Source organism: Polyodon spathula, chromosome 3 (genome assembly GCF_017654505.1).
Source record: "Polyodon spathula isolate WHYD16114869_AA chromosome 3, ASM1765450v1, whole genome shotgun sequence".
NCBI lineage: Eukaryota > Metazoa > Chordata > Actinopteri > Acipenseriformes > Polyodontidae > Polyodon > Polyodon spathula.
The window spans coordinates 25484169-25508273 of record NC_054536.1 but is presented as its reverse complement, the minus strand read 5'-3'; the positions used below and the strand labels follow the sequence as shown (position 1 = coordinate 25508273).

At 38.3% G+C, this 24105-nt stretch overlaps 1 protein-coding gene across 1 annotated transcript in view; it reads left to right on the top strand.

Moving 5' to 3' along the window:
• kif15 (kinesin family member 15) overlaps nucleotides 1-24105 on the top strand; it is a 39868-nt gene that overhangs the window by 6237 nt on the left and 9526 nt on the right. The window contains exons 3-28 of the mRNA XM_041244811.1: nucleotides 832-1018; nucleotides 1647-1723; nucleotides 2019-2056; nucleotides 2470-2567; nucleotides 2758-2931; nucleotides 6296-6505; nucleotides 6984-7109; nucleotides 7870-7992; nucleotides 8195-8342; nucleotides 9231-9322; nucleotides 11899-12108; nucleotides 12485-12653; nucleotides 14067-14208; nucleotides 14825-14966; nucleotides 15402-15599; nucleotides 15828-15935; nucleotides 16436-16541; nucleotides 16892-17057; nucleotides 17723-17873; nucleotides 18143-18228; nucleotides 18619-18697; nucleotides 18826-18909; nucleotides 19164-19268; nucleotides 19627-19749; nucleotides 22928-23074; nucleotides 23879-23965. Of these exons, the coding sequence (XP_041100745.1) occupies nucleotides 832-1018; nucleotides 1647-1723; nucleotides 2019-2056; nucleotides 2470-2567; nucleotides 2758-2931; nucleotides 6296-6505; nucleotides 6984-7109; nucleotides 7870-7992; nucleotides 8195-8342; nucleotides 9231-9322; nucleotides 11899-12108; nucleotides 12485-12653; nucleotides 14067-14208; nucleotides 14825-14966; nucleotides 15402-15599; nucleotides 15828-15935; nucleotides 16436-16541; nucleotides 16892-17057; nucleotides 17723-17873; nucleotides 18143-18228; nucleotides 18619-18697; nucleotides 18826-18909; nucleotides 19164-19268; nucleotides 19627-19749; nucleotides 22928-23074; nucleotides 23879-23965 (3376 nt within the window). The remainder of the gene's footprint in view (nucleotides 1-831; nucleotides 1019-1646; nucleotides 1724-2018; nucleotides 2057-2469; nucleotides 2568-2757; nucleotides 2932-6295; nucleotides 6506-6983; nucleotides 7110-7869; nucleotides 7993-8194; nucleotides 8343-9230; nucleotides 9323-11898; nucleotides 12109-12484; nucleotides 12654-14066; nucleotides 14209-14824; nucleotides 14967-15401; nucleotides 15600-15827; nucleotides 15936-16435; nucleotides 16542-16891; nucleotides 17058-17722; nucleotides 17874-18142; nucleotides 18229-18618; nucleotides 18698-18825; nucleotides 18910-19163; nucleotides 19269-19626; nucleotides 19750-22927; nucleotides 23075-23878; nucleotides 23966-24105) is intronic.

Below are 24105 nucleotides of genomic sequence, written 5' to 3'. Positions count from 1 at the left end.
AATCTTTAATATTTTTTTTAATAAAAGTAGTTGGTGCAAATATTACAGGCAGTATGGATAGCGTCGGTCGCTGGCATTCGGAAAACCAGGATTACTTCCGTATTCCTGACAGATCAGTTATATCAGGAAAACGGAAGTAATTACTTCCGTTTTCTTGAGATTCTGGGATAAAGTCTCCTGATCATGAGAGAATGGAATGTTTTTTTTCTTTTTGATGTCCTTAACAAGCCATCGTAGTTTTGCATATTATCAAGCTTCTTGTACGCTGGTTTCCGGTGTCTTTGCCAGAAACACGTGACCAATATGTCCAGGTGAATAAGCGACTGGATTTCTCTCCACTGTCAAAGACCCCCTCAACATAACCAACCAAAGTACAGTAGTCCAATGTTGTCTGCTTTTTACAATGTACCACAAGGTACGTTTTCCTGGGAAAATGTTGCTAATAACCGAAAGTTGTCTTTATCAGGGTTGCTAATAACCGGCATCTACTGTACAATACTGTGTTTGGATTAGGTTCTCATACCACACACTACCCTATGCAGTATCTTTTATAATCTCTGTTGAGCAGTTTCCTTCCTGACAGAGTTCAGTGTTGCTTCTTTTAGGGGGGCTTACTCTGCTTGGTCTGTCAGTGAGTTATTAGACAGAGGTGAGATGCTTTCCCCCCCAGACTGAGTTATGGTTGGAATTCCTTTGTCTGAGAGCTGGCGCTGGGGTCGAGCTCTGTTGCTGGTGTTTGTGTGTGTTTTCTGGATTTGACCATAGAAAAAGTTGCTCAGCAGTTATCATTCTTTTAATGTTTTAACAATTTTTAAAAAATATGTATTTCAGCAATGATGGAGACTCCATCAAGGTGTTTGTGAGAGTACGCCCGCTCGCTCAGGGCCATGGACTGTCAACAGATGGTGACCAAAACCTTTGTTTGACTGTCACCTCGTTCAACACCATTCGACTCCATTCCAAACCTGAACCAAGAGTATTCACGTATGACCATGTGGCAGACATGGATGTTTCCCAGGTATGGATCAATGGGCAATGAGTAGCTTCTTGCAAGATGGTAGAATTCAAAAATGTTTTGAAAAACAATACAGCTGAAAAAGAGGGTTCCTGCTACACTTTATTGGCCATATTATTAGTAACCCTAAAAAAACTCTACAGACCAAAAACTGGGAATATTGAAAAGGTGAACAATGGCCACTTAATTTAAAAGAAAAAACTATAAGCAACTTCAACGTTAAAGTAAGTCATTTATAATTAGTTCAGTTAGATTGTCTCTTAATTGTATTGTAATTGGTGTTTTATCTTTTAAGAGTAGAAAATGCTTTAATGACAATTTGGGGTAAATAACTTTTAGAACAGAGCCCTAAGTCTGCTAAAATAAATTAGTTTCAGTTTTGAAAATCATTATTTTAGAGTCGGTATATTGGGTATCATTTTTTTTTTTTTTATACCCTCTAAATTTTTGAGTAGTTTCCCCCAAATTTATTATAAACCTGATCTTCACAGCAATTAGTCTACTGCTTTTATATATATGTGTGTGTGTATATATAATTACACACACACATACACCATCAGATGTTAATGTTTTTTTATGGTTGGTGCGTCTTTCTAAAAGTGAGCCGATTTCTGTTTGTTCCTGTTAACAGGAAGCTGTCTTTTCAAGTGTGGCTAAGAACATTGTAGAATCCTGTATGAATGGATACAACGGCACTATATTTGCATAGTAAGTAGCAGTACTTTAAAATATTACACTGCATATATAACTGTTCAACAGAGACCTGGATATTTGTTAGAATGGTTGGTTATCTCACAGCATTTCCATATTTTTGTTGCATGTTGCAGTTAAATGCAATGCTGAAACATAATAAGGGACTCCACCACTGCTAAAGAGATGTACAACAACATTATACAAAGAAAAATAAATGGCAACATTTAAATGTTTAAATAGTGTGCAGTCTTAATAATGGTAGCTTATCTTGAATAAACAGTTTGTATTTTATTCTCTTTTGACTTCCTAGTGGTCAGACAGGATCCGGTAAAACATTTACGATGTTGGGTAAGTGGAAGTTAAACTTGAATTTCATTGTTGTTCAGTAAATTGTTCTTTAACTTTTTAAAGCAACTTTAAAAACAGAGGTTTCGTTTGATTGACTTCATTGGGTATTATTGGGTAAGTCTTGGCGATTAAAAAAACAAAAAAAACACAATATTTGAGTAATTGCAAACACCATAAAAGAGCATGTATTAAATTGATCTAAACAACTTGTCACAGGATTGCAACAAAAGTAACAGCAATGTATTGTTTTGTTTTTTATTATTATTATTATTTATTATTATTATTATTATTATTATTATTATTATTATTATTATTTATTATTATTATTATTTATTAGTAATATTAGTAATATTATAGAGTTGTTATTGGTAGTAGTAGTTTTAGTACAAGTTTTTTTGTTTTGTCTTTTTTAGGTCCTTCTGAATCTGACAACTTTACTCACAATATGCGAGGGGTAATTCCTCGTAGCTTTGAATATCTTTTTTTCCTAATAAACAGAGAAATAGGAAAGGTAAGACTCATCAGTTTAAGTAACGTGCTTCAGTTTCATTCTGTTGGGGGGGGGGGGAAGTAGTTCAACAATAATGCTAATTTTAATCAACAGACACTTTGTGTCAAATTATATAGTCACTTATTTTGCCCCCAGTATAAACATGATTACGAAAGTTGCTATCTGTAAACTGTCTGTCTTGTTTTGTTAGGCTGACAAGAGTTTCCTGTGCAAGTGTTCCTTTATTGAAATCTACAACGAGCAGATCTTCGACCTTTTGGACAGCGCCTCTGCCAGTCTCTTTCTCCGTGAAAATATGAAGAAGGGAGTTTTTGTTGACGGAGCTGTTGAGAAGGTAGTAACTTCAGCAGCGGAGGCTTATCAGGTAATGTTCATGTGCATCTATACCATACCATAGAATTACTGTAAGTCTCAATATGTAATAAAAGGGTGTTGTAATCGAAGCATGTGAGCAGAGTGGAGCGCTCATAAACGTCGCTCCTCGCTCTCGTCCTCTTTGAAACCACTCGCTCAAAGGCTTTCATTTCCCCAGTCCGCTCCACTCCAGTGCCTCTAAGTTTGCAGCCAGCTCCACTCACTCTCTGCACCACTGCTAGTGTAAATCACTTCCAAAATGTAGAGATGTGCGAACCGGTTCCTTTGAAAACGGGTACCCAGTTCCTGCTTTGGTACCGATGAACTGGATAGAAATATCAGGGATCCGGTTCCAGTGAGTACTATTGTGTTTTTATTAAAACATTAATTTCTGTCAAAAATACATTTGATAACTATAATTGACACATTCAAAAGGTCTGCAAAATATTTGTTACGGCAATAACAGGGTTTTTTTTTTTTTTTTTTTTTTTTTAATTTCCCTGGAGAATAATTCAGTCTCACTTTGGGTAAAGTGAATCTTCTGCACCTCGATGGGATCATTCGCAAGACAACCCCAAGCCAAACACGACATGATTTCAGCTATCTAAAAGAGTACTTTAACCCCAAGCTTTAATTATTTAGCGCGATTTCATAGATTGCACAATATTGTTAGTGTCACAAAAGCTGCATTGTTTATGGGTCATATCTTCTATGTACAGTGTTAAATATATTTCCTTTGCAAAACATCTTTTGGAGCAGGAGTGGTGCCAGAGGCTTTTCACTCTTGCACCGCTCCATGCTTTGAGCAAAATGGACTCGCTGTTCTCCGCACACATGCTCTGGTTGTGATACTAGTTTAATAAAAATCCCATTTCTCTGCTTCTCCACCAAATCGCAGTTGGAACCTTAGGTCACGTGAGACTTGGCAGTCGATATTGATTTGAGATGTCATTTTTCAATTGAATCAAGTTTCTATTACGTGAAAAAAGACAAGACCAACCAGGGTTTTCATTAGTTTTAAGGTATGTGGCACTTACAAGGTAGTAGGGGGGTTTGGGAGGGGTGGTGTCCCTCCCAGTGGAACATTGTTTTTAAAAGGGATTAAAATGGTGCATTCTGAGGCAATGGTGCATTCTGGAACAATTGGATGGTTAAAGCATGTGCTGGACTAGTAGGAAGTTGCCTGCTTGTTGTGTCTGACAAAGTACTCCATTACGGCAGTGAAGGAGTTTTATTTCAGCACTGCTCACAGCAAGGCCAGATCAACAAGAAAAAGGGACTTTTGGAGCATCAAGGCCACTGCAACACAGGACTAGCTGAAAATGTGTGCAGAATGGATGAACACACCTTTTAATTGTGTACAGTTGTAATATGGGAGATGGCATGCTGCAGCTCCCATGCTCAGTGTTAGTCAAGTCCTGGTGAGACCATTATTGTGAATACATGTTACTGTTTATTTTTCACTAAAAACAAGTTTAAATTGCAGCATGTTCATTCTGCTGTTGTTGATATTAACTACACCACAGCAAGCACTTTGTTATATATTTTGGAAATGTTCATAAGCACCTCTGAGAGCTAAATTTAGTGAATGGCTGAAATGCTTCATTACATTTTATTTAATTCCTTAAATATTTAGTTATTTCTCGGCAGTACACTCAGCGTTCCAGATAAGCTGCGTACCTGCCATTTTTGTGCATTAAAAAATCAGAAATACGCTCAATTAAAATTGAATGTGTAAAGATACGCATAGCAATTTTGCTGCACAGCTTGTCTGCCTCTCCTCCCGCCTCCTCTTAAACTTCCACTAACAACTACATCTCCCAGAATACAATGTCTTCAGTTAGTAGGAAACTGTACACAAGAAAAACCAACCCAATAAACATTATCCAAACTCTGGCTAGCCCTATTGTCTTTGTAGCCAATCGCAGGAAGAATAAGAAATTTGAAGCTACACAGGCTGAAGCGTAAACACCCCAATCCAGCTACAAATCCAGCTGGAACCCTTGTATAATATTAAACAAACTGTTTTGTAACTTATGAATGCATTTCATTATTTTGTTTATCTATATGGCTTTATATTGAAGTTTGAACATGTTCAGTGAGTTTAAGAATGTAATATTGTTGTAGTGGATCAGTTACTATACTGACCTCAAGTCTGCACCAGAATGAAGTATGTGATGCCTAATCGTGTAACCCACGATTTAAAATAAAAACAGCAAGACATTTTAAAAAAATGAACTAATTTCGACACTCTGCAAACAAAGCTTGATTGCACGTGCCATCCAGTGCTGCAAATGCGAAGGGAATACATGTATATGTGTCTCGCACGCGTAGGGCTGCATGTTTGAATGAACCTGGAAACAAATTAAAATAAATGTGTTTCCAGCTGATATATCGTCCTCGCCTCTTGCTCGGCTCGACTACATCTAAGGGAAACTTGTTGGACCCGTATCCTAACCTCAGTATTGCCTTGCGTCTACTTTTGACTGTGCCTGTCATGTCAGGGGAGAGAAGCTTTTCATACCTGAGCATAAAATTAATCAAAAATTATTTACTTTCTACATTGTTGCCTAACAATGTGCACCAGATTTGCCAAAAACAATTATTTCCTCTGGAACTGCAGACAGTCGCTGTGAAAACACGAAAGGTTGATTTCTAACTGTCTTTGAGTGTTTTTTTGCGATTGCTGTAGTAAAATGCAATGCAACTAGTCGTCGTTGCCCTGTTTGAATGTCATGGTATACCGTAGTACTGGTAAGAATAGGGATTAGGAAGAATCGAGCTTTGCATGGGGACACAGCTTGACAAACTCTGGCATGATGGCACTGTCTGTGTGATAATGCGCTGAGTCGATAGAACCTTGCAGAATACTCGCGTGGTTGTACAGTAGTTCATAATAACAATGCAGTTGCTCTTTTAATGCCTACCCCATTATCATTAAAGAATGTACAGTACTGATCAAGATTACTCAGGACTTCAAGGTAATGTTGCATTTTATCCCCTGAAAATACATTTTACTCTCTGTGTTCAAATTAGAGGGTGTGTTACTCCTAGACCCAAAAACACTGAGTACACTATGTGTTATGTTTTCTCCTTTCTGGTCAGTTTGAGAAACTTTCCCTGCAACAGTTGACCCTGCTTTAGCACAAAACTCAGACTATTGTTTTTCGTTATGATAATGTCTTAAATTACTGTGCTTGCATCTTTTCCTCTTTCATATTTGTTTTCTGTGCAACCTTTTAATACTGATAACATTTTATAGTAAGCTTTTTAAGATAACACTCATAAATGTCGAAGCTATTTAAAGTTTTAGTGAAAACGTCACAGCTGGCAGTTGGTTTCTAATGATTTAGTTTTTTGTTTGTTTCTTCTAGGTTTTGTCAATGGGTTGGCGGAATCGGCGTGTGGCCTCTACCTCCATGAACAGAGAGTCTTCCCGATCTCACGCAGTCTTCACGGTTACAGTAGAATCCAAGAAGAAGATCAATGAGATTGTTAACATCAGGACCAGCCAACTTAACCTGGTTGATTTGGCAGGCTCTGAGAGACAAAAGGATACCCATACAGAAGGCACTAGACTGAAGGTGATGATAGCTTTTGGTTGTACCTTAGTGGACAGGCACAGCCCAGTCATTTTATAGTTTTAAGTAGTTTACTTAACCAACTGTTTCAACAAGTTCTCATTTAGTGGTGACTTTATGGAGACTTTAATAGAATTTGTCAAGGTAAGGAGAAATTAACTAACACCTGAGTTTTATTGGCATTGATTTGGATAAATCCAGGGTTTGCATTAGTTGAGCTCTGGTGCTGGTACAGGTGCAAGACCAATCAAAAGTATATTCGCCTTGGACTTGCATTTGGTACCTGTAGTTGCTATAGCCTTTGTTTGTTTTTGGGTGTGGTTTCAGCCTTCGAAACAACTTCTAAATGGGCTACCACTGTAAAATCTGGTCTGATCAGCTAAACTAAAGTAAAAGAATGTCATAGTGGAGATGAGATGTACCTTGTACTGTTGTAGTATCTGGCATACTGATTGCACCATGGTTTTGCTTTCATTTCCAGGAAGCGGGCAGTATCAATCGATCCTTGAGCTGCCTGGGTCAGGTGATCATGGCCCTGGTGGATGTGTCCAATGGGAAGAGTAGACACATCTGTTACAGGGACTCCAAGCTGACCTTTCTGCTCCGGGTAAATTTAAAAAAAAAATAAAAGGGTTTGGGGGTTCTTCCATATACCTTCCTCTTTTACTGCAGTGTTTATTCAAGTTTAAATTTGACAGCTTTTGTTTGCTTGTTCAACTAAAAAAGGCAGAAGAAAACCTCAGTTGTGACGTTATTGTTTTATTAAAATGTTTCTATGGCCACTGTATTGTAAAGAAGTGAATAAAAAAAAAAAATAACTAGATAACTACACACAAGAAAACAATGTGCAACTTTAACTATGTGTTAAAGTTCTCCCAAAGTTCTCCCATGTTTTCTACTTAATTCAGTGGGCTAAAGTAAGGCCTTCACATCCTATTCATTCTTCTGGTATATATATTTTTCTTTTAATAGTGTTACATATATTGGTTTGCTTAAGTTATGCAAATGAACAAATATTCAAATAGTCCTGTCTAAATTTTGAACAGATATGAGTAAAAAGTTTTACAAGCAATGGATTTACTCACTGGGATTACATTACTTCCTCCTTTAGGAATTTTGAACTAGTGTGGTCTTATTTTCTTGCAATTTAAGTAACAACCCCTAATTGTTTTTTTTTTTTTATTTTTAACTTGCCTCCTTAATATATTATTTCCTAAGGTGTTTGCTTAGATAAAATATTTAAAGTACAATGAGTGTAGGGGCTGGCTTTTGTATAATAAAATCTATTGCCTAATGAGAATAACAAGGTTGTACCGTGTATCTAGATTAAGCAGCTAAGAGGTTCCACAATTCTTGTTCTATTCCAGGACTCTCTCGGTGGAAACGCAAAGACCTTCATCATTGCCAACGTCCACCCCGGCTCCAGGTGTTTTGGTGAGACTCTCTCCACTCTGCAGTTTGCCCAGCGAGCCAAGTTGATTAAGAATAAGGTGCGACTCCCCTCCTTAACCCAACTAAATAAATTGTTTTAAAATGTTATATATAGTTAGGTGAATGTGTGACTGACTGACAATAGTAAGTCAATTTTGAGTGGAGGTGTCTTTCCTACACTGGTCTGCTGTAAGATTTATTACCTGGGCTATTAACATAATACTCTAAGTGACGATTTCTTTTGTTTGTTTTTTATTTTAGGCTGTGGTAAACGAGGACACACAAGGGAATGTGAGTCAGCTCCAGGCAGAGGTTAGGAAGCTGAAGGAGCAGCTTTCCCAGCTAATGGCAGGGCAGATACCACAGGGGGTGACCAGGGAAATACCACAGGGGGCATCTGGCACAAATGGTAATTTTAATCTTTTTCTGGTATTGTTTTTTCTATGAACTGTATGAAAAGCAAATGTCGTATTGAGTGTCTGAAGAATTTTCACTGCCACTTTTGTTTGATCCTCTCAGACTTTTGTTTAGTCAGACTTGCACTTTACCTCACATTTTGGTTTTTGTGCTCGATTTACCTGTTGCAGCAAAGTGGACAACCTAAGGGCCACATGTAAAGCCAGCACCCCCCAAGGGACACAAGACTAATGGCTTTAGGTATCTCCATAGCATATAACTGGAAACTTTGGATATAATCGCTTAAACTGGTTTTCTTTTACTTATTTTTTGTGCAACAAATAAACACGTGGCAAACGCGGATCAGACAGCAACCAGCCAAGAGACCCCCAAAAACATACAGAACCGAGCATATTTAAAGAGAATGAAACCCTTCCCTTAAACAAGACACAGCTTAACACCAATTTATGTAATTGCTAAGCACAATTAGTGTCATCAAAATTCACTGTTTCCCTATTTTATGTAACAGGATTAACTTTAGGGACAACTTAACCTATTCAACTAACAACTTCAGAGACCCAGTGCAGCGATACCCATCACGTCATATTGAGTAAATGAACAGCACTTATTGCAGTGTTTGGTCGTTGGAATAATTTTCCAAGACAGTGCAATTTTATAACACTAGACTAATTTCATGAACACCTTTATCTATCTAGCTAATTATTGAGAACCATACGATCGCCTGGCCAGGCAGCTGCCACGCAATTAAGTGCGGCACACAGTACCTACTAAGCAAATGCTACAACAGCATCTACAAGCAACAGGTGGCTTTTCCTTATTCAATCAACACTGGCCCTAGGGTTCACCTCCTGTCATTACTAAAATTGCATTTTTATTCTAGATGCTGAACCTGCTGGTGTGTGTAGCAAAGAATACAGGAACAATTTTTTGGAAGCTATGCTCTTCTGGGAGAAGAGTGAAAATGAAAAAAAGGTGAGCTTTTTTATGAACTCTGTTGGACAAAAAACACACACAAAAATCACAAGCGGTTGTGGAAGCAGCTGTAGTTGGTTTTATATCTGTTGTTTTTTATATCCGACACCACGATTTTAATGTAATGATGCGCAAGGCCTGCTCAAGATGGCTGCCACAAGTGGTGTTCCAGGCACAAAACAGGAAGGAAGGACTGTCCGTCCGTCCGTCCCTTCTCCCCCCTGAATTGGAACAATTATTTCTGTCAAAAAAAAGTGTGACTTGAATTAGTAAAATCCAGTTCGAGGTTCACAGTTCTCTACTGGTGTTATACGCCGATTTTATATTTTCAAACTTTGCTCCTAAAATACATTTACTGGGGTGGACTCAGGGATGGGCAGTGCAAAAATGTATACAAAGTAAAGGGGGGGGGGGGGCAGCATATAAAAAGTTTGCGCACCACTGATTTAAACGGTAAGAAAATGTGACACTGGCATATACATCCTATTCCGTACATAATCTATATGCTGCTTATGTTAGTGTACTTTCCAAGAATCATTTATCCAGTGCTGAAGTTACAGATCAAAAATCTATTTGAAAAACACAAATCCAGGAATATTCAAAACCATTATAATTTCAAGTTGAAAAACAAAACTACTTCATTCAGAAATCCTTAGTTAAAAAAAAAAGAAACAAAATACACATTACATTTTAATCTTCGTTTACAAAGCTGTCTTCCTTGAATCGTTTTAATTGTCTCCAAACTTCAGTTGTTTTAGTTTTTAAAAAATCCAGTTGAACAAAAGGTCCAGAATAAAAATCAATTTGAGGAACACAAAGCCATGAATATTCAAAATATTTAGTGGTTTGTCGGTTCTGCTTCATTCAAAAATCATTATTTAAAAGACGAAATAAATAATAATAGTAACATTTTATTGATAGTTTAACTGTGTCATTCAACTTCAGTGACATGCTTTCAGTTGTTTTCATCTCAACATGGCCCGGGATGAGTCTTGTGTGCAAACGATTGACTGCAAGTCCAGCCGCAGGGGAAAAAAAACATGTTCTGCAGGCAAAGATTAACCTGGGATGCATAGATACGTCTTTACCAGTTTTGTGAGTCTGGGGAAGCACTGTGTATTCCAATGGATCGCACTCTAATGAAGTGCATGCCTCCTTTTTTTAAAATTTTAAAATTTTCAGTCTCTGTACACGGTGCAGTCTTTTTTGTCATCCGCCAGTGGGAAAAGAGCACATTTTACTCACTAGTTTTTCTGTGTTAAGAGACTAGCCGCTTAAGTTTTCTGTATCAATATTGTGGATAAACATTTCTATATAATGTCACACTTTTTTTTTTTTTAAATGCAGAGAGATAAGTTGAAGCTTGTGATGTGATCTAGGAGCGACTGTTGTATTATTGGTATGGGTATGACTGGGTTATATTGACGAATACATTCTTGTTGTTTAGTTTTACTTTGTATGACTTTCTGTTTGTCATCTCATCCTAGTTTATATTTAAAGAACCTGTTGAAAGCACTCCTGTTGCCTTAATAAAGCTCTCCAGAATCATTTCTCAACTCAAAGTACTTAATATACACCAGGGTCTAACCTTAACCCTGTCCACTGAGACATTATCCACGTGGAATGCGATAAATACAATATATTGCAACTTACACCAATAGAAGAAGAATCGTGGAAGGTAGACGGGTTGATGGTTACTGTTGTTCAAACATGGTTCTGAGACCTCGCATGTCACTTTTTTTTTTAGTCGTCGACTATGATTTTTACCGGTTTTCTCCCCGATTTTGGAATGCCCAATTTATTATTTTTTTCCCTGTTCACCGCTGTAACTCCCACACCGACTAGGGCAGCAGAGACATGTGTCCTCCGAAATGTGTCCTGCCAAGCCGTCTTTTCACACTGCAGGTCTACAGCAAAGCCACCAGAACCATAGTACCGGAAGACAAAACAGATCTGAGTGGCTTCTACAGCAGACCTGCAGGCGCCCTATCGCCTATCAGGAGTTGCTGCTGTGTGGTGAACTAAGGATTTCCCTGCCGACTTGAGCCCTCCTCTCCTGGGCTGCGTTCGGCCAATTGTGCTCCTTGAGAACTTCTGGCCATGACTGGCGATGGCATAACCTGGATTTGAACCAGCGATCTCCAGGCTATAGGGCACATTCTGCACTCCATGCTGAGCGCCTTTACTGGATGCACCACTCGGGAGCCCCTCACTACCCACTTTTGTGGTGGCTTGGGTCTTATTTTTAAATCCAGCAGGACGCGTCGTCTTTGCCTTATTTTGAAAAGCCGTCTTACGTCTGTGATCAAGTGTAAACTTGGTGGCTCAAATGATAAGAATCATCTTTTAATTGATTGACCCTAAGCCAGCTCAGGTCTGAGTTGTAAGTGTAAACACACCTTACGGTTAGTAAAAGCAATATTGTCCTTAACCCATGCTAAGCCCGCAGAACAGTTCTTACTGTTCAGTACCATCTTTGGGTTAAGTGATTGTGGCTTTTTTTGTGATATAAAGTGTGTGTGCATGCCCTGTGTAGTTGCCTGTTAAGAACTGTTTCCTTTCTGTTTCATTTCCAGAATCTCATGCAGAAAGTGGCACAGCTTGAGGATGCTTGGGCCAAAAAAGAGAGGTTCATTCAGTCCACCAGGATGATTGTCAAGTTCCGGGAGGAGCACATTGCTCGACTGGAGAAGACTCTGAAAGAGTCTGGGAGATGCCTGGGTTCTGACGAGAAAGATGTCCTGATCGATCATCTCAAGCAGGAGATTCAAGCTCTTAGGGAGCAGGTGAGGATCTAGGAATAGACTACTATACACTGACACAGAAATGAAAGTCACATATTAAATCCTCAAAGTGTATGTTATGCACCTACAATTTAGTTATCTTGGTATGAAATTACAAGACGTGTTGCAGCTGTGAATATACTTGAGCTTTAAAACAAAAGTGGCTAATTTTACTAATTTTATCTTTTGACACATGCAGGGAAAGAGAGGGAAACAGTAGCCACTAAAAAGAATAATTCTGATTTAACCTAGTTTTTTCTGGGCTCCTGGAAAGTATTTTGATTACCATTACCATTTTTTCTTTGAACATCATAGTTTTACTTTGCACAAAGAAGTAGAGGTCTTAGGATTAATTACATGCTCTTTTTGTCTCCAACAGGTTGACCAGCATCCCCGCGTTGCAAAATATGCCACGGAGAATCATAGCCTGCGAGAGGAGAACAAGCAGCTGCGCTCGCTAGAGTCCGTGATGAGAGCCAAAGAGATCAACACTCAGATCGCAGCAGAGCTGGAAAAGGCTTTCCTGGAGGCAGACAAGAGCTCTGGAGGTAACAAAACACAATATCCATGAAGGGGTCGTGTCAGTTTTGTATGTTTCATTAATATGGGTAAAATGATAATATTGTGTTTTTAAAGATTAATGGCTGATTTCACATTAATCTTGGACTACAATACGTTTCCTGTTTTCAGTAGTCCTAAACGTGTGCTAAATGGGTTGTATTGCATATTCTTACATTAACACCAGTTTTTTAAAGATCGTTTTCAAACTAGACCACACTTTTGAACAGTGTAGTAAATATTATTCTTTGGTTTATTTTCAAACAGAATTTGAAAATGTTCTTTAAGTTCATCATTCAAGTGACTCATGTTGCTCTGTCTGTCAGATACAACCCCTCTATTTCCACAGTAAATGTACTGGCAAGTCCTGAATAAATGCCTTCCTGTTTGTATCTTCAAATTACAGTATTGTATGTAATCTTATGTTTTCAGGATCTGCCCACACCCCCTCTGACAGTCATGTACATATTTTATACTGATGCATTTTAGACTTTTATTTCATGTTCAATTATGATTGTCACATGAGTAGTTGTTATTTACTTCATGCTAATATTGGACATAAGAGGTGGGAACTAACCAAGACGTAGCTTTGCTGTAATATACAAATTGTGTCATTTTTAAATCTCCCCGTACCACCTCCCAAGACTCCTTTTTACAGGCTTTTCTGACACAGTCGGAATGGACTCTTCATCAGTATAGAATACCTTATCCACTACTTTACCTTGATGGAGATGCTTGACTTGGTGGGCTTGAACTGCACATGTGCCCATCTGATGTTGGCTAGTTTGCCAAGTAACTGATTTGGTGTAGGCTACCGATGTAGTCCTAGTGGTCATGTCATCCATGTCTGCTCCAAGTAGCTGTATGCCGAAGCCAACCGTTCTCCTCCCACTGCCCATTCCGAGGCCATAATAATGCCTTCCATTGTCGTGGAGAAATGGTGCAACCTGCCATGATTCCAACTTGGAGAAACTGCATAAAGACGCCTTGTTTTTTGCGCCATGCTCTTGGGACTTTGTTTTACCCACGCTACGCTCACAAGATTCTTATAACCCCTGGTAAACTTGGAGATGATGAAACCCTTGCTTTCTTCATGGCTTGACTAGGGGTATTTTCCTTCTTGCTGTATTAGAGGCCTCAAACTGGTGTCTCCAGCATCTTGTTCAATATGACAACAGAGCCGGACACTGCCAACTAGTGTGGCTAACATATATAGTGGAGTCTATTTACTCCCGTCTGCTTTTTTCTAAGCTGTCACATGGTCTTTTACTTGTTGCCAGCTGCAATATACATGGCAAAATAAATAAATAAGGTTACTTGGAAGGAATCTACTTGTACAGACCCTTTGTTCCACTTCAGCTGGCTAAGGGATTTATATGACCTACTTGTTTCTCCTTTTTAAGTTTTACCAGTTCACTCCACTCCGATAACCGCTGAGAATGTCTCCTCTGTGTCAGTGGAGAGATTGAAGGCACAGCTAATGCAGAAACAAAGTGAACTGACCACGACAGTTCAAGCTTACGAGGAGTTCAAAGAATTAACTAAGTAAGTAAAAATAAATACCAATACTAGTTGTTACCGTATTTTAACCAGTTATTTCAACTGGTTAATCACCTTCAGCAATGGATCTGTAGTTAATCTCTTCTTTCACTGCACAGTTTTTTAGGTGAAGGATTGGGCAACAAATCTATGCTTTCATTGAATAGTCTCTTCAGATATTTTTTCTGGAATACATTATAAACATGGCAAATATTCTAAACAGAAATAAAAGAAAACCGTACAAAACAAATGTTATAGAATATTAGAGAAGTAGTTAATAATTAGGAAAAAACACTGACTATGGCAAAAGTAAACATTAGTACAGTGCGGCCCTTTATGCTGCAGAACAGGTTATAAGGCAGTACGGTCATGGCTCCCATTTGCCCCTAATGCCATTACACTAACACCAGTATTCTCGTTAGAAGGCAGAACAGATCTCTTAACTATGGCTCCCGATTGCAGCGTTATAAAGGGGGAGCACTAAAGTTGGGTCCCCAAGCAGTTCGTTATAAAGGGGGATCACTATAGCAGTTCTGTTTTGCTTTAAAGTTTGTCATGATTGTTGAACAATTTAATCTTTAAATATTTAATGTATAGTTGTGTTCTCATTTTATTTTAAAAGGAAGAAACAACTAGAAATGGAGTCAGAACTTCGGTACCTTGAAAAATCCAACCAGCACTTGGAAAACATTTTGGAGGCGACAAAAACGTACAAAAGACAAGAGGTTTCCCAGCTGAACAAAATGCATGTCGAAACAATTAAGGTAAAAAGAAAATAATAATTTCATAGAAATGTTGGAACATATTAAGTGGATTATCTCTTCTAGGTTACCAGAACTGTAGGTCTGCAGTTACCAGTATTAATTTGGGTCCACATTCCAGATGAAGACTAGGTGTCCATGTTACAAAACTGATATACCATTATTTTATCTTTAATACTTTGTACTTTCTGTCTATTCCCTTCCCATATCTTGAGGTCAGTTAAGGGACTAGACAGAGAGATCACTATTCTAAAAGCTCACTTCTACAATGCAAATTAAAAAAAAATGAACCAAACTTATTTAAGATCATTTGTATTTTATGACCGACACAAACAAATGTTGATTCATTTACTGAACATGAGTTTAGAAAGCCCTTTGCTAATTTCCTACTGGAGTGCACTTGCATACAGTGGATAATGGTTTGCACATTTCTTCCAGAATCTGACCACACCCACCAAGGCTTACAAACTGAGGTCTCGACTGGTGCCGCATTTAAGCGCTGACAGAACCCCTGACTGTAACACACTAACAGAAAGCACAGAGGAGCAGGTGGATTATATATTGAATGAGCCAGTCCCTCCAGGGATGAATGAAATGGCATATGAGGCCATTGCTGAGGAGCTCCAAATGGTGCAGGTTAGACTGTTATCACAACTGTTTTAGGCTACATATGGAAATGTAAGTTTGTGTTTTAATAGTATCAGAAATCAGTCTTGGTGTTAAAAGCCCAAATTTTTTATAACAGTTAAGTTTTTGTAACTTTATATATTTAAGTTTGGAGGCGCATGTAAAACATTGTAATTTCCGCCTTCCACAAGTGGTGTAGACAAAAAGATGACCATGTCAATGCTCACTCTTTTAAAGGAACAAGCAAATACCCTTCAGGCCAAGCTGGATGAAGAAGAGGCCAAGAACATGAAGCTGCTGCAGCAGATCAGTAAACTGGAGGAACATTCTTCTCAAATGGAACAGGTAGTAACACTTAGTGCATAAGTGTGTGGTTTTTTTAATGTTTAGTCAAATGCCCTTTTCTCCTTTTTGTAGATCTTTTGATACTTTGCTTGTATTTCATACATCGGTTTGCAATATGCAGTTATTTTAAAGACCACACTAATATAGATGAAAGGTTTCTGCTGTTTCGTGGTACCTAATGACGGCATGTGTTGTAGTTCAAACAAGCTACAAGCATACTCCCATTTGACATGTGAAGAACCAATAGATTTTCAGTACAATGACGTGGTTACCAGTAATAATATTTAATAATGCACTCTATTTAAAAAAAAAAATAAATAAATATTGAATAGTTCATCTTTAAGTCCACCACTACAGAAATCTTACTTGGAGGGGATTTTAATGACTGCATCATATTCCAATGGCAATATTATCGCATGTGACAAATTGTGCCAGGTAATTTATCACCACACATGTGGAAGTGTGTGTTTTTATTTTATTTCATGAATTTTGTTATCTAGCTGTTTTCTTCTGAGCGTGCAAACTGGAGCAAGGAACAGCAAAACCATCATGAACAGATCAAATCTCTGGAGAAAGAGCTCCTGGTGGAGCAGAGCAAGAATGATGGTAAGAAAATGTTATCTGTTAATTAGTAATATTTCACTGTCTCAATCCCATGTGGTCTCAAACTGAAAAGCAAGCCAGCAGAGATGACTTAATCTGGCTGCTTAGTTTGCAGTCTTGAGTTTATAATGCCTTTTTGTATTTCTCAAAAACATAATCGCATCTATTCGATTTACCTGCATAGCAGTGGATCTGCATTCATTTCAGTAGAATCCTCCTGGCCATTTTCTACATAGTTTTGATACTAGAGTACAGGGTGTGTTATTTCTTTGTTTCTGTTCTGCTGCCAACTGTGCTAGTTCCTCTTAAGATGCAGCTGTCCTTATTGTTCTTGTTGTTTCTGTGTGCTGCAGTGCTCAGGAGTGAAGTGTATGACTTGCGGGTGGTGCTGCAGTCAGCAGACAAGGAGCTCAGTGCTGTGAAGAGCGAGTACAGCTCCTACAAACACAACCAGGAGCTGGAGCTGAGCCAGCTCTCCAACAACCTCATCAACGAACGCCTGCAGCTGGATAATGTCAGGTACAGTTGAGGCACAGCTGCTGGGGGGAGCCATCAGGGAGAGCTGAAATATAATTCTAGGAAAATATTCTGCCCACAAAACCTATGCATGAAAGGATGGGGGGATAGATATGAAGTAGCAAGACATTAATTGTATTGTTCTTCTTTGACTGTCTTTGCCATATGAGATTCATTTAAAAACTTGACTATACACACTGTTTTGGATGCAGTTGCATGTAGTTTTTCAGGTAAATATCTGCAGCAGCAGTTTAGTTTCAGACAAACATGTACAACTGTGCAGACACTGCCTTCTGATTCTGGAAATTACCTTTAGTGCGCCCTCAAAGCTATGTCCATGATAGAAGCTAAGATTATCTTTAACACTGCAATACTAATGTATTGATTGATTGGAAAATAAGCCAGTTTGCTCTCTGTCTCTGATTTTGTGCCTTTTGTTGAATCTGAATCTGTTTTTTACATTTAAAAATAAGGAGTTCGTGAAATGTCAAGAGAAAAAAAAGATTGTGCCCTTGACCTTATGAGAAATACACATGTGCCTGGAGCCAAATAACGGACCACTGATATAGAACATTAACAAACCTATAGGCTCTAAGCACGATAGTTTGCAGAGTTACTGTAGTCTGTCTTCCTCCTTTATGTATTTTATTTTTCTTTCTGCTCCCCAGGTTGGAACACGAAAGCTTATTGGAAGAGAAGCGATCTCTCCAGGATGCTCATGATAACCTGCAGGAAGTGATGAAGTATGAACTGGAGGAATACAAGCAGTGTCTTGCAGACAGCAAGCAGGAGAATGCAACTCTTCAAGCTGAGCTCCATGTAAAAAAACAACATGAGAGAATGAATGCAGTGTATTCTTTTCAGAAACTGTATAGTCTAGGGGTTAAAGCAACAAGTGAACAACAAAACCAAATTGTATCTTTTAAATGGTTTTGGAGCAATATTGGCTGATTTTTTGGGAGGCTGTAATCTTGGGAACAGTGATCAAAATACTGTATGGATGGGTAATACTATAGTACACTCTAGCTGCATGTATTTAACCTGTTAGGTCTTTACAGTGTTTTATAAAAATGTCTTCATAAAAACAGAAATTCATGGAGTTCTTGGCTACCGAAAAGGAACATAATCAGAAACTAACATCTCAGCTTAAAGAAGACAAGGAAACAACATCTAAGTGAGTAGCCCTGTCACCCCCACCCCACCACCCCCAAAAAAAGAACTTGGGAATAGTTCAGCGCATTTTGTGTATCTAAACTATTCCCATCTAACTTCTCAAGTTACACATGTAAAGAAATTGTTGTCTGTTCTACAAGATTTTGCTTTCCACACCAACAAGTAGTGCTAGATGAAAGCATTTCATTATGGTTTCTGTAAGTCATAGAAAAAACAACAGAAACAGATTGACAAAGTGAAATCTTCGAAATTTGATATTCGTGAAACTGAAAATAAAATAGGAATTATTAAAACGAAAACCTGAAGGAAAAAAAATTGAGAGAAACTGAAATAACACTGATATTAACAATACCTGCCTGAAATAATCTACTTTACATTATTTCTTTCTCAGGGATCTCGTAATTGCTCTGGAAGAGAATGTCAGCTTGAAGAAACAGTATTCTGAATTGGCAATGACATGTGAGCAACAGGTGTGTGGGGGGGGGGGGGCGGCTCAATGGAACACTCACATTTCTATGGACAGGGTGTCAATTAGGGTGAACCTCAGAACTTTTTCATCCATGTTGCCTGAATTCCATGAAACCTTTTTTTTCACTAGGTTGCAAATCTACAAAAACTGGAGCAGTGTCTTGCAACCGCGAATTCGACAATTGCCGAACTGGAGACAAATGCATCAGATAAAGTAAACATAACTTTTCATTTACATGTTTTTTTTTTTACTGAATCGGCGGCCGCATTATGTGAATGTCATTGCTGAAATACTGTGTACAAATGGTTTTGGTATTTTTGCAACAAATTCTTCTGCTCTGAGACTTCTGGAAATCAGTGGGTTAAGTATGGATTACTTTTCTTTTTAGGATTTTCATTGTTCTAAAAATTCTGATTTATAGAATTTATTGATACATTAGGTTAATTCCCCCCTCCTCCCCCTCGCAGGAAGTTGTTGCTGATTTAATGAACCAGACTCAGGTGTTAAGGACGTCTCTCAACGAGAAAACACAGATGTTAGCCCTGCTTTTAAATGAGCTGGGTGACATTCAGGTAAGTTAAACATGTCTGAATGGGGCAGCAACTTGCCAATGCATGAGTGATTCACACAAAAAATGCAAGAGGAACAACTCGGCACTAGATTATAGGTTGGTGGTGGGCATATACTCTAAATGTGTGACGAGAAATATTTTCTGCAGGGTCACAGAAGGTGAAATTTAGGACTTTGGGGACCTTTTATTTTAATTCTATCCTTTTTTTGTGTTGACCACTGTACAGAAAAACTTTAATTTATATATATATATATATATATATATATATATATATATATATTATATATATATATATATATATATATATATATATATATATACTCACCCATGCACTTACTTATCCATCCATCCATCTGTAGGCCAAGTACCATGTAGCCTTAACTGCCACAGAGGAGAGCAAATGTATAATTGAGAAACAGGAGAAAGAGATCAGTGACCTAAAGGAGGTCATGAAGAGGAAGGCTCTTTCGAATACCATTGAGGTGAGAACTGACTGCAGCTAGAACTGGATTAGAATTATGTGGTGACTTTGTGCCATTAGAGCAGTATTGTAAGATGGATGGTATTGATCCCATTCAATTAGTCAGTTTTGAGAGGCTAGGAACACTTCTGCTGTGCCTTTTGATACAAAATAGTGTGGTTTTGCACTGGATCAGCTGTATTTATTTATGCAAGAAAAAAATCTTAGAACAGTGGGTATATGTAATAATACTGAAAGTTATTCACAAACATTAGTCTAGAAAACATTTGATTGAACATTTCTGGCTATGTAGCATTACTATATGGCCATGCATGTTAGAAATGAAGGATAAGCTAAACTGTGAAACTGTATTTCCTGATTACTATACAGTACATGGTGGAAATATAAGATATTTAAGAGTGATTAAAATGGATATTGCAATGTATGTTCCTTTTCAAGTATGAAGTGTAACCATTAGCAAATGGGTATTTACCTCCTAAAGACTCAAATCCTGAAAATTGTATACCAAATCTGCTCAGCGAGCCTGTGACGTAGTCATGGCCCTCCACCAAGGGCACAAAAGGATTGCATTCACAGATCTCGGAGCCATTTCTCCTTTCAAGACTGTCCTGGTCGGAGAGCCTCGTTCAGATAAGTACATTATCTGAAATATATTTCGCATTTATTGGTTTTTTTACGCAAATTGTGATATTTCAATTAATCGCTGTAATGGTTTTTACTTATTACGTGTAATGTGTGCACTACAGCCTGTTGCTTGCCGTGTCCTGCTGCAGCCTTGTGCCCTGGATGAAGCCAGTGGCTCAAGTCGCTCCTTCCCAGGGTTTCAGCAGCATAAGTCGGGTGACTTTTTGTGCTCTCCCTGCAGGCTGCATAGCTCCAGCTGGGGATGAGACGATACACTAAGTTCACAATAAGATATGTATCGCGTTTTATTAATTCTATTTCTATTAACCCTTTCAGGACCCAGCATTTTTCAGTGGGATGCTCCCGCAGGACCAGGCACTTTTTGGCTGTAGTTGATTCTCTTCCTATAAAAATTCACCAAAAAAACATTTTTTACAGTAGCACCTTGCAAACAGTTTCCCTTTTTCAGAACACTGGGGAACATAAAGTACTTCAGGAACCATACAAACTTTTCGCTTTTTTTTTTTTTTTTAAGTAATTTATTATGTATTCTGCTTAAAGATACATCTATAAAAACATGTTATTCTATGACCTGAGGGACCTTGCAATACTTCCTGAAAGTTTTGTTTAAAAATATTGATTTTTGGGCAAATTACAAAACATTTTTTCACCTGAGTGATTGCAATGACATAATACACAGTTATTCTCATGGTCTTTGTAAGCAATTATGGACAGTACTCTTGATTTTTATTTTCTCAAAATAAATATTTATAAATAAAATAAGTTACTAATTTCATTGTTATCAGTAATAAGGAAAAACGTACCTGATACATTTAGTTCATGAAGTAGTATATGCTTATATCCACTTGTTTTCTTGTTTTTTATAAATGTTGTAACAACATATATAAAGACACACAAGACCAGAATAAATGTTCTAATGTAATTATAAGACACATACATTTTTTTTTTTTGTGTGACGTCACACACAAAAAACAAAAAAAAAACCTATCAGGAATTGAATGGTAGACCCTCCCCTATCTATTGATGTGTGTGTCAAGCCTGTACTGCAAAGTATGGTGGCCCTGTAAGTCTAAGTTTTTTTTTTTTTTTTTTTTTTTTTTTTTAATTGCGGTCCTAGAAGCCCACTTCAGTATGATCGTGTTAACAGCTGTTGCAGTCAATCAAGCCAGGTGACTGGTTCACCATGGTGGACCTCAAAGACTCCTATTTCCACATCCCCGTAAAACCACCTGCAGCTCTGGGACTGGCCCCTGAATGGTGGCATTTGAGCTGCCTGGGTCTGTCCTACAGGGTTATTGACACCATACAAAATGCTACAGCAGCGTCCATGCGTTCCCTGCACGGGTAGAAGTGGGGCATCTTTGAGACGTGGTGTTTGCCTCGTGGGTTCGACCACACGATTTATCCCAAGGCAGTAGTACTGTAATCTTTTCAAGACCTGTTTGACAACGGGGATATCCCTTTTACATTAAAGGTCCATCTGGCAGCTATTTCAGCTTGCCATGATAAGATTGGCTCTCTCTGCTGGTGGGGCAGTTTTTGAAAGGGGCTTGGTGGCTTCATCTGCCTAATGAAGGGCATTGTTCCTTGCTGGAGGCTAAACTTGGTGCTTAATGCACTCCCCTGCATTCAGCTGAGCTTGTTTTTTTTATCATTTTAAAGTGGCTTTCTTGCTCTCTCTCACCTCCGCAAAGTGGGTAGATGAAATACAGGCGTTTTCTATTGCAAAAACTTGCTTAATAAAGTTTTATGCTATGCCAATCCTGCCTTTTTGCCGAAGACTATCTTGGCATTCTCTCCAACTCTTTTCCAGCATGACAGGGAGCAACAGCTCCATATGCTGTCCCCAGTTTGGGCCCTAGCGTACGGTGTTAACAGGATGAAAAGTTGGAGGCAGTCTGAGCAATTTTTTGTCTGCTATGGGGCGAAGTCCCCATACCTCCACTATGTTCTACAGAATGAATGTCGTGGGTCCTCAAAACTCTGGTTTTGTACGGGTCGGCTTCCCTGTCGACCCATTCAACACAGGCATAGAGGTGAAATTCTCCATCAATTTTCACCCTAGCTACTTGTTACTGGGGTCCCGAGTGGTACGCACAGGGCAGTTTTTGGATTTGCTTTGTAGCATTCCAGTCATCTGCAATCTTGCCCTTGCAACGGCTTTGGTAAACTCACCCATTCGGTAATGGTTACATTTCATACTTATCACCCTGGTTCCCTGAAATAGAAACATAACCACTAACCTTAAAGTTCATTGAATCCGTGATTGCAGCAGGCTTGAAGGAAAAATGACGATGAGATCTGTGAGACCAGTCCTATTGTACCCTTGGGGGCGGGCCATGACTGCATCACAGGCTTGCTTAGCAGCTTTGGTATGTAATTTGCAGGGTTCGGGTCTTTTTAGAACATAAATACCCTTTTGGTAATGGTTACATTTCTATTTCGGGGAACCAAGGTTATGATAATAACCTAATGTTTTGTATTGTATAGATTGCCTGAAGTCTTTTTACTCACTCAACCTCTCATGTATTTAGCAAGAGCTTTTGCAAGATGATCTCACTCACACAACTGAGGAGATGGAGAAGCTTACAGAGGCTTACAACAAACAAACTGCTCTTCTCCAAGCTGTCCAAGCTGAGGCAATTGTGAGAGAAACAACTATCAAAGAACTGCAAGAAAAGGTAGTTTTTGTAATATACTGTATATGTATATCTTGTAACTTTTGGCACCTGTAATTAGAAAAATCCAGCAACAAGTTGTTTCTTATCCAACAAATGGTTATAATAATGATATACACTGCTGTGCAAAAATCTTAGACACATTCAGGAGTTACAATGTTATGAGCATCAACGATTTACTCAAAGCCTCAGCTACTGTTTTCCACTATTGTAACAACTTTGACTGTTATTAATACCGCTTAGTTTGGGTGAGAAGAAACCAAGCTTGTCATTTAGCAATCTTTAATTCACATTGATCAGAATCTTCAAAAACTTGTGATCACAACAACTCAAAGTGAACTATACACGAGCAGCTAATATGAGGTGTAGTCAGTAGCTAATCCATCACATTTACCCAGTGGTTCTCAACGGGGGGGGTGAGAGGTAGTGAAGCGTCCAAAAAAGTGTGTTGTGTTTTTTTAAATATAGACATTCTGTAGATGGCGCAGGTTGATTCTATGGTAGTGTTAAAGCAGGTTGATTCTATGGTAGTATAACGCGCCCCCCCCCCCCTTGAAAATGTGTAAGACTTCTGCACAGCAGTGTATGTCTCAACGTACAGTACCTGATTTGGTTTCTGACTTTCATATTGTGAATAAAAAATAAGAGCAAAGCAATTATACCAAATATATTCTTTTCACATTTGATAAAATAATTGTATTTATTTCCATTTTGTTTAGAGTTGCTGTTTTTATGGGGTTTTTTTTGTAAATTTGGATCAATAATATTGTATTGTATAATATTGTATAATATTGTATTGTATTGTAGCTGATACAGAAAGAAGCTGAACTGGAAAACATCAAGAATGAAAATGATCAGAAACAGACTGAAGCAGTTCCAGCAGAGCTGCCACAGGTATTCAAGTCTTGTTTTTTCTGGAGATTCTTAAAGGCTATTAAATGACAGTGTTTCATTCGGCAGGCTTCAGTGTAGTGCCTGGAATGTTACAAATGTTTTTTACATGCATCTTAAACCAAACATAGCGCTTTGCGTTG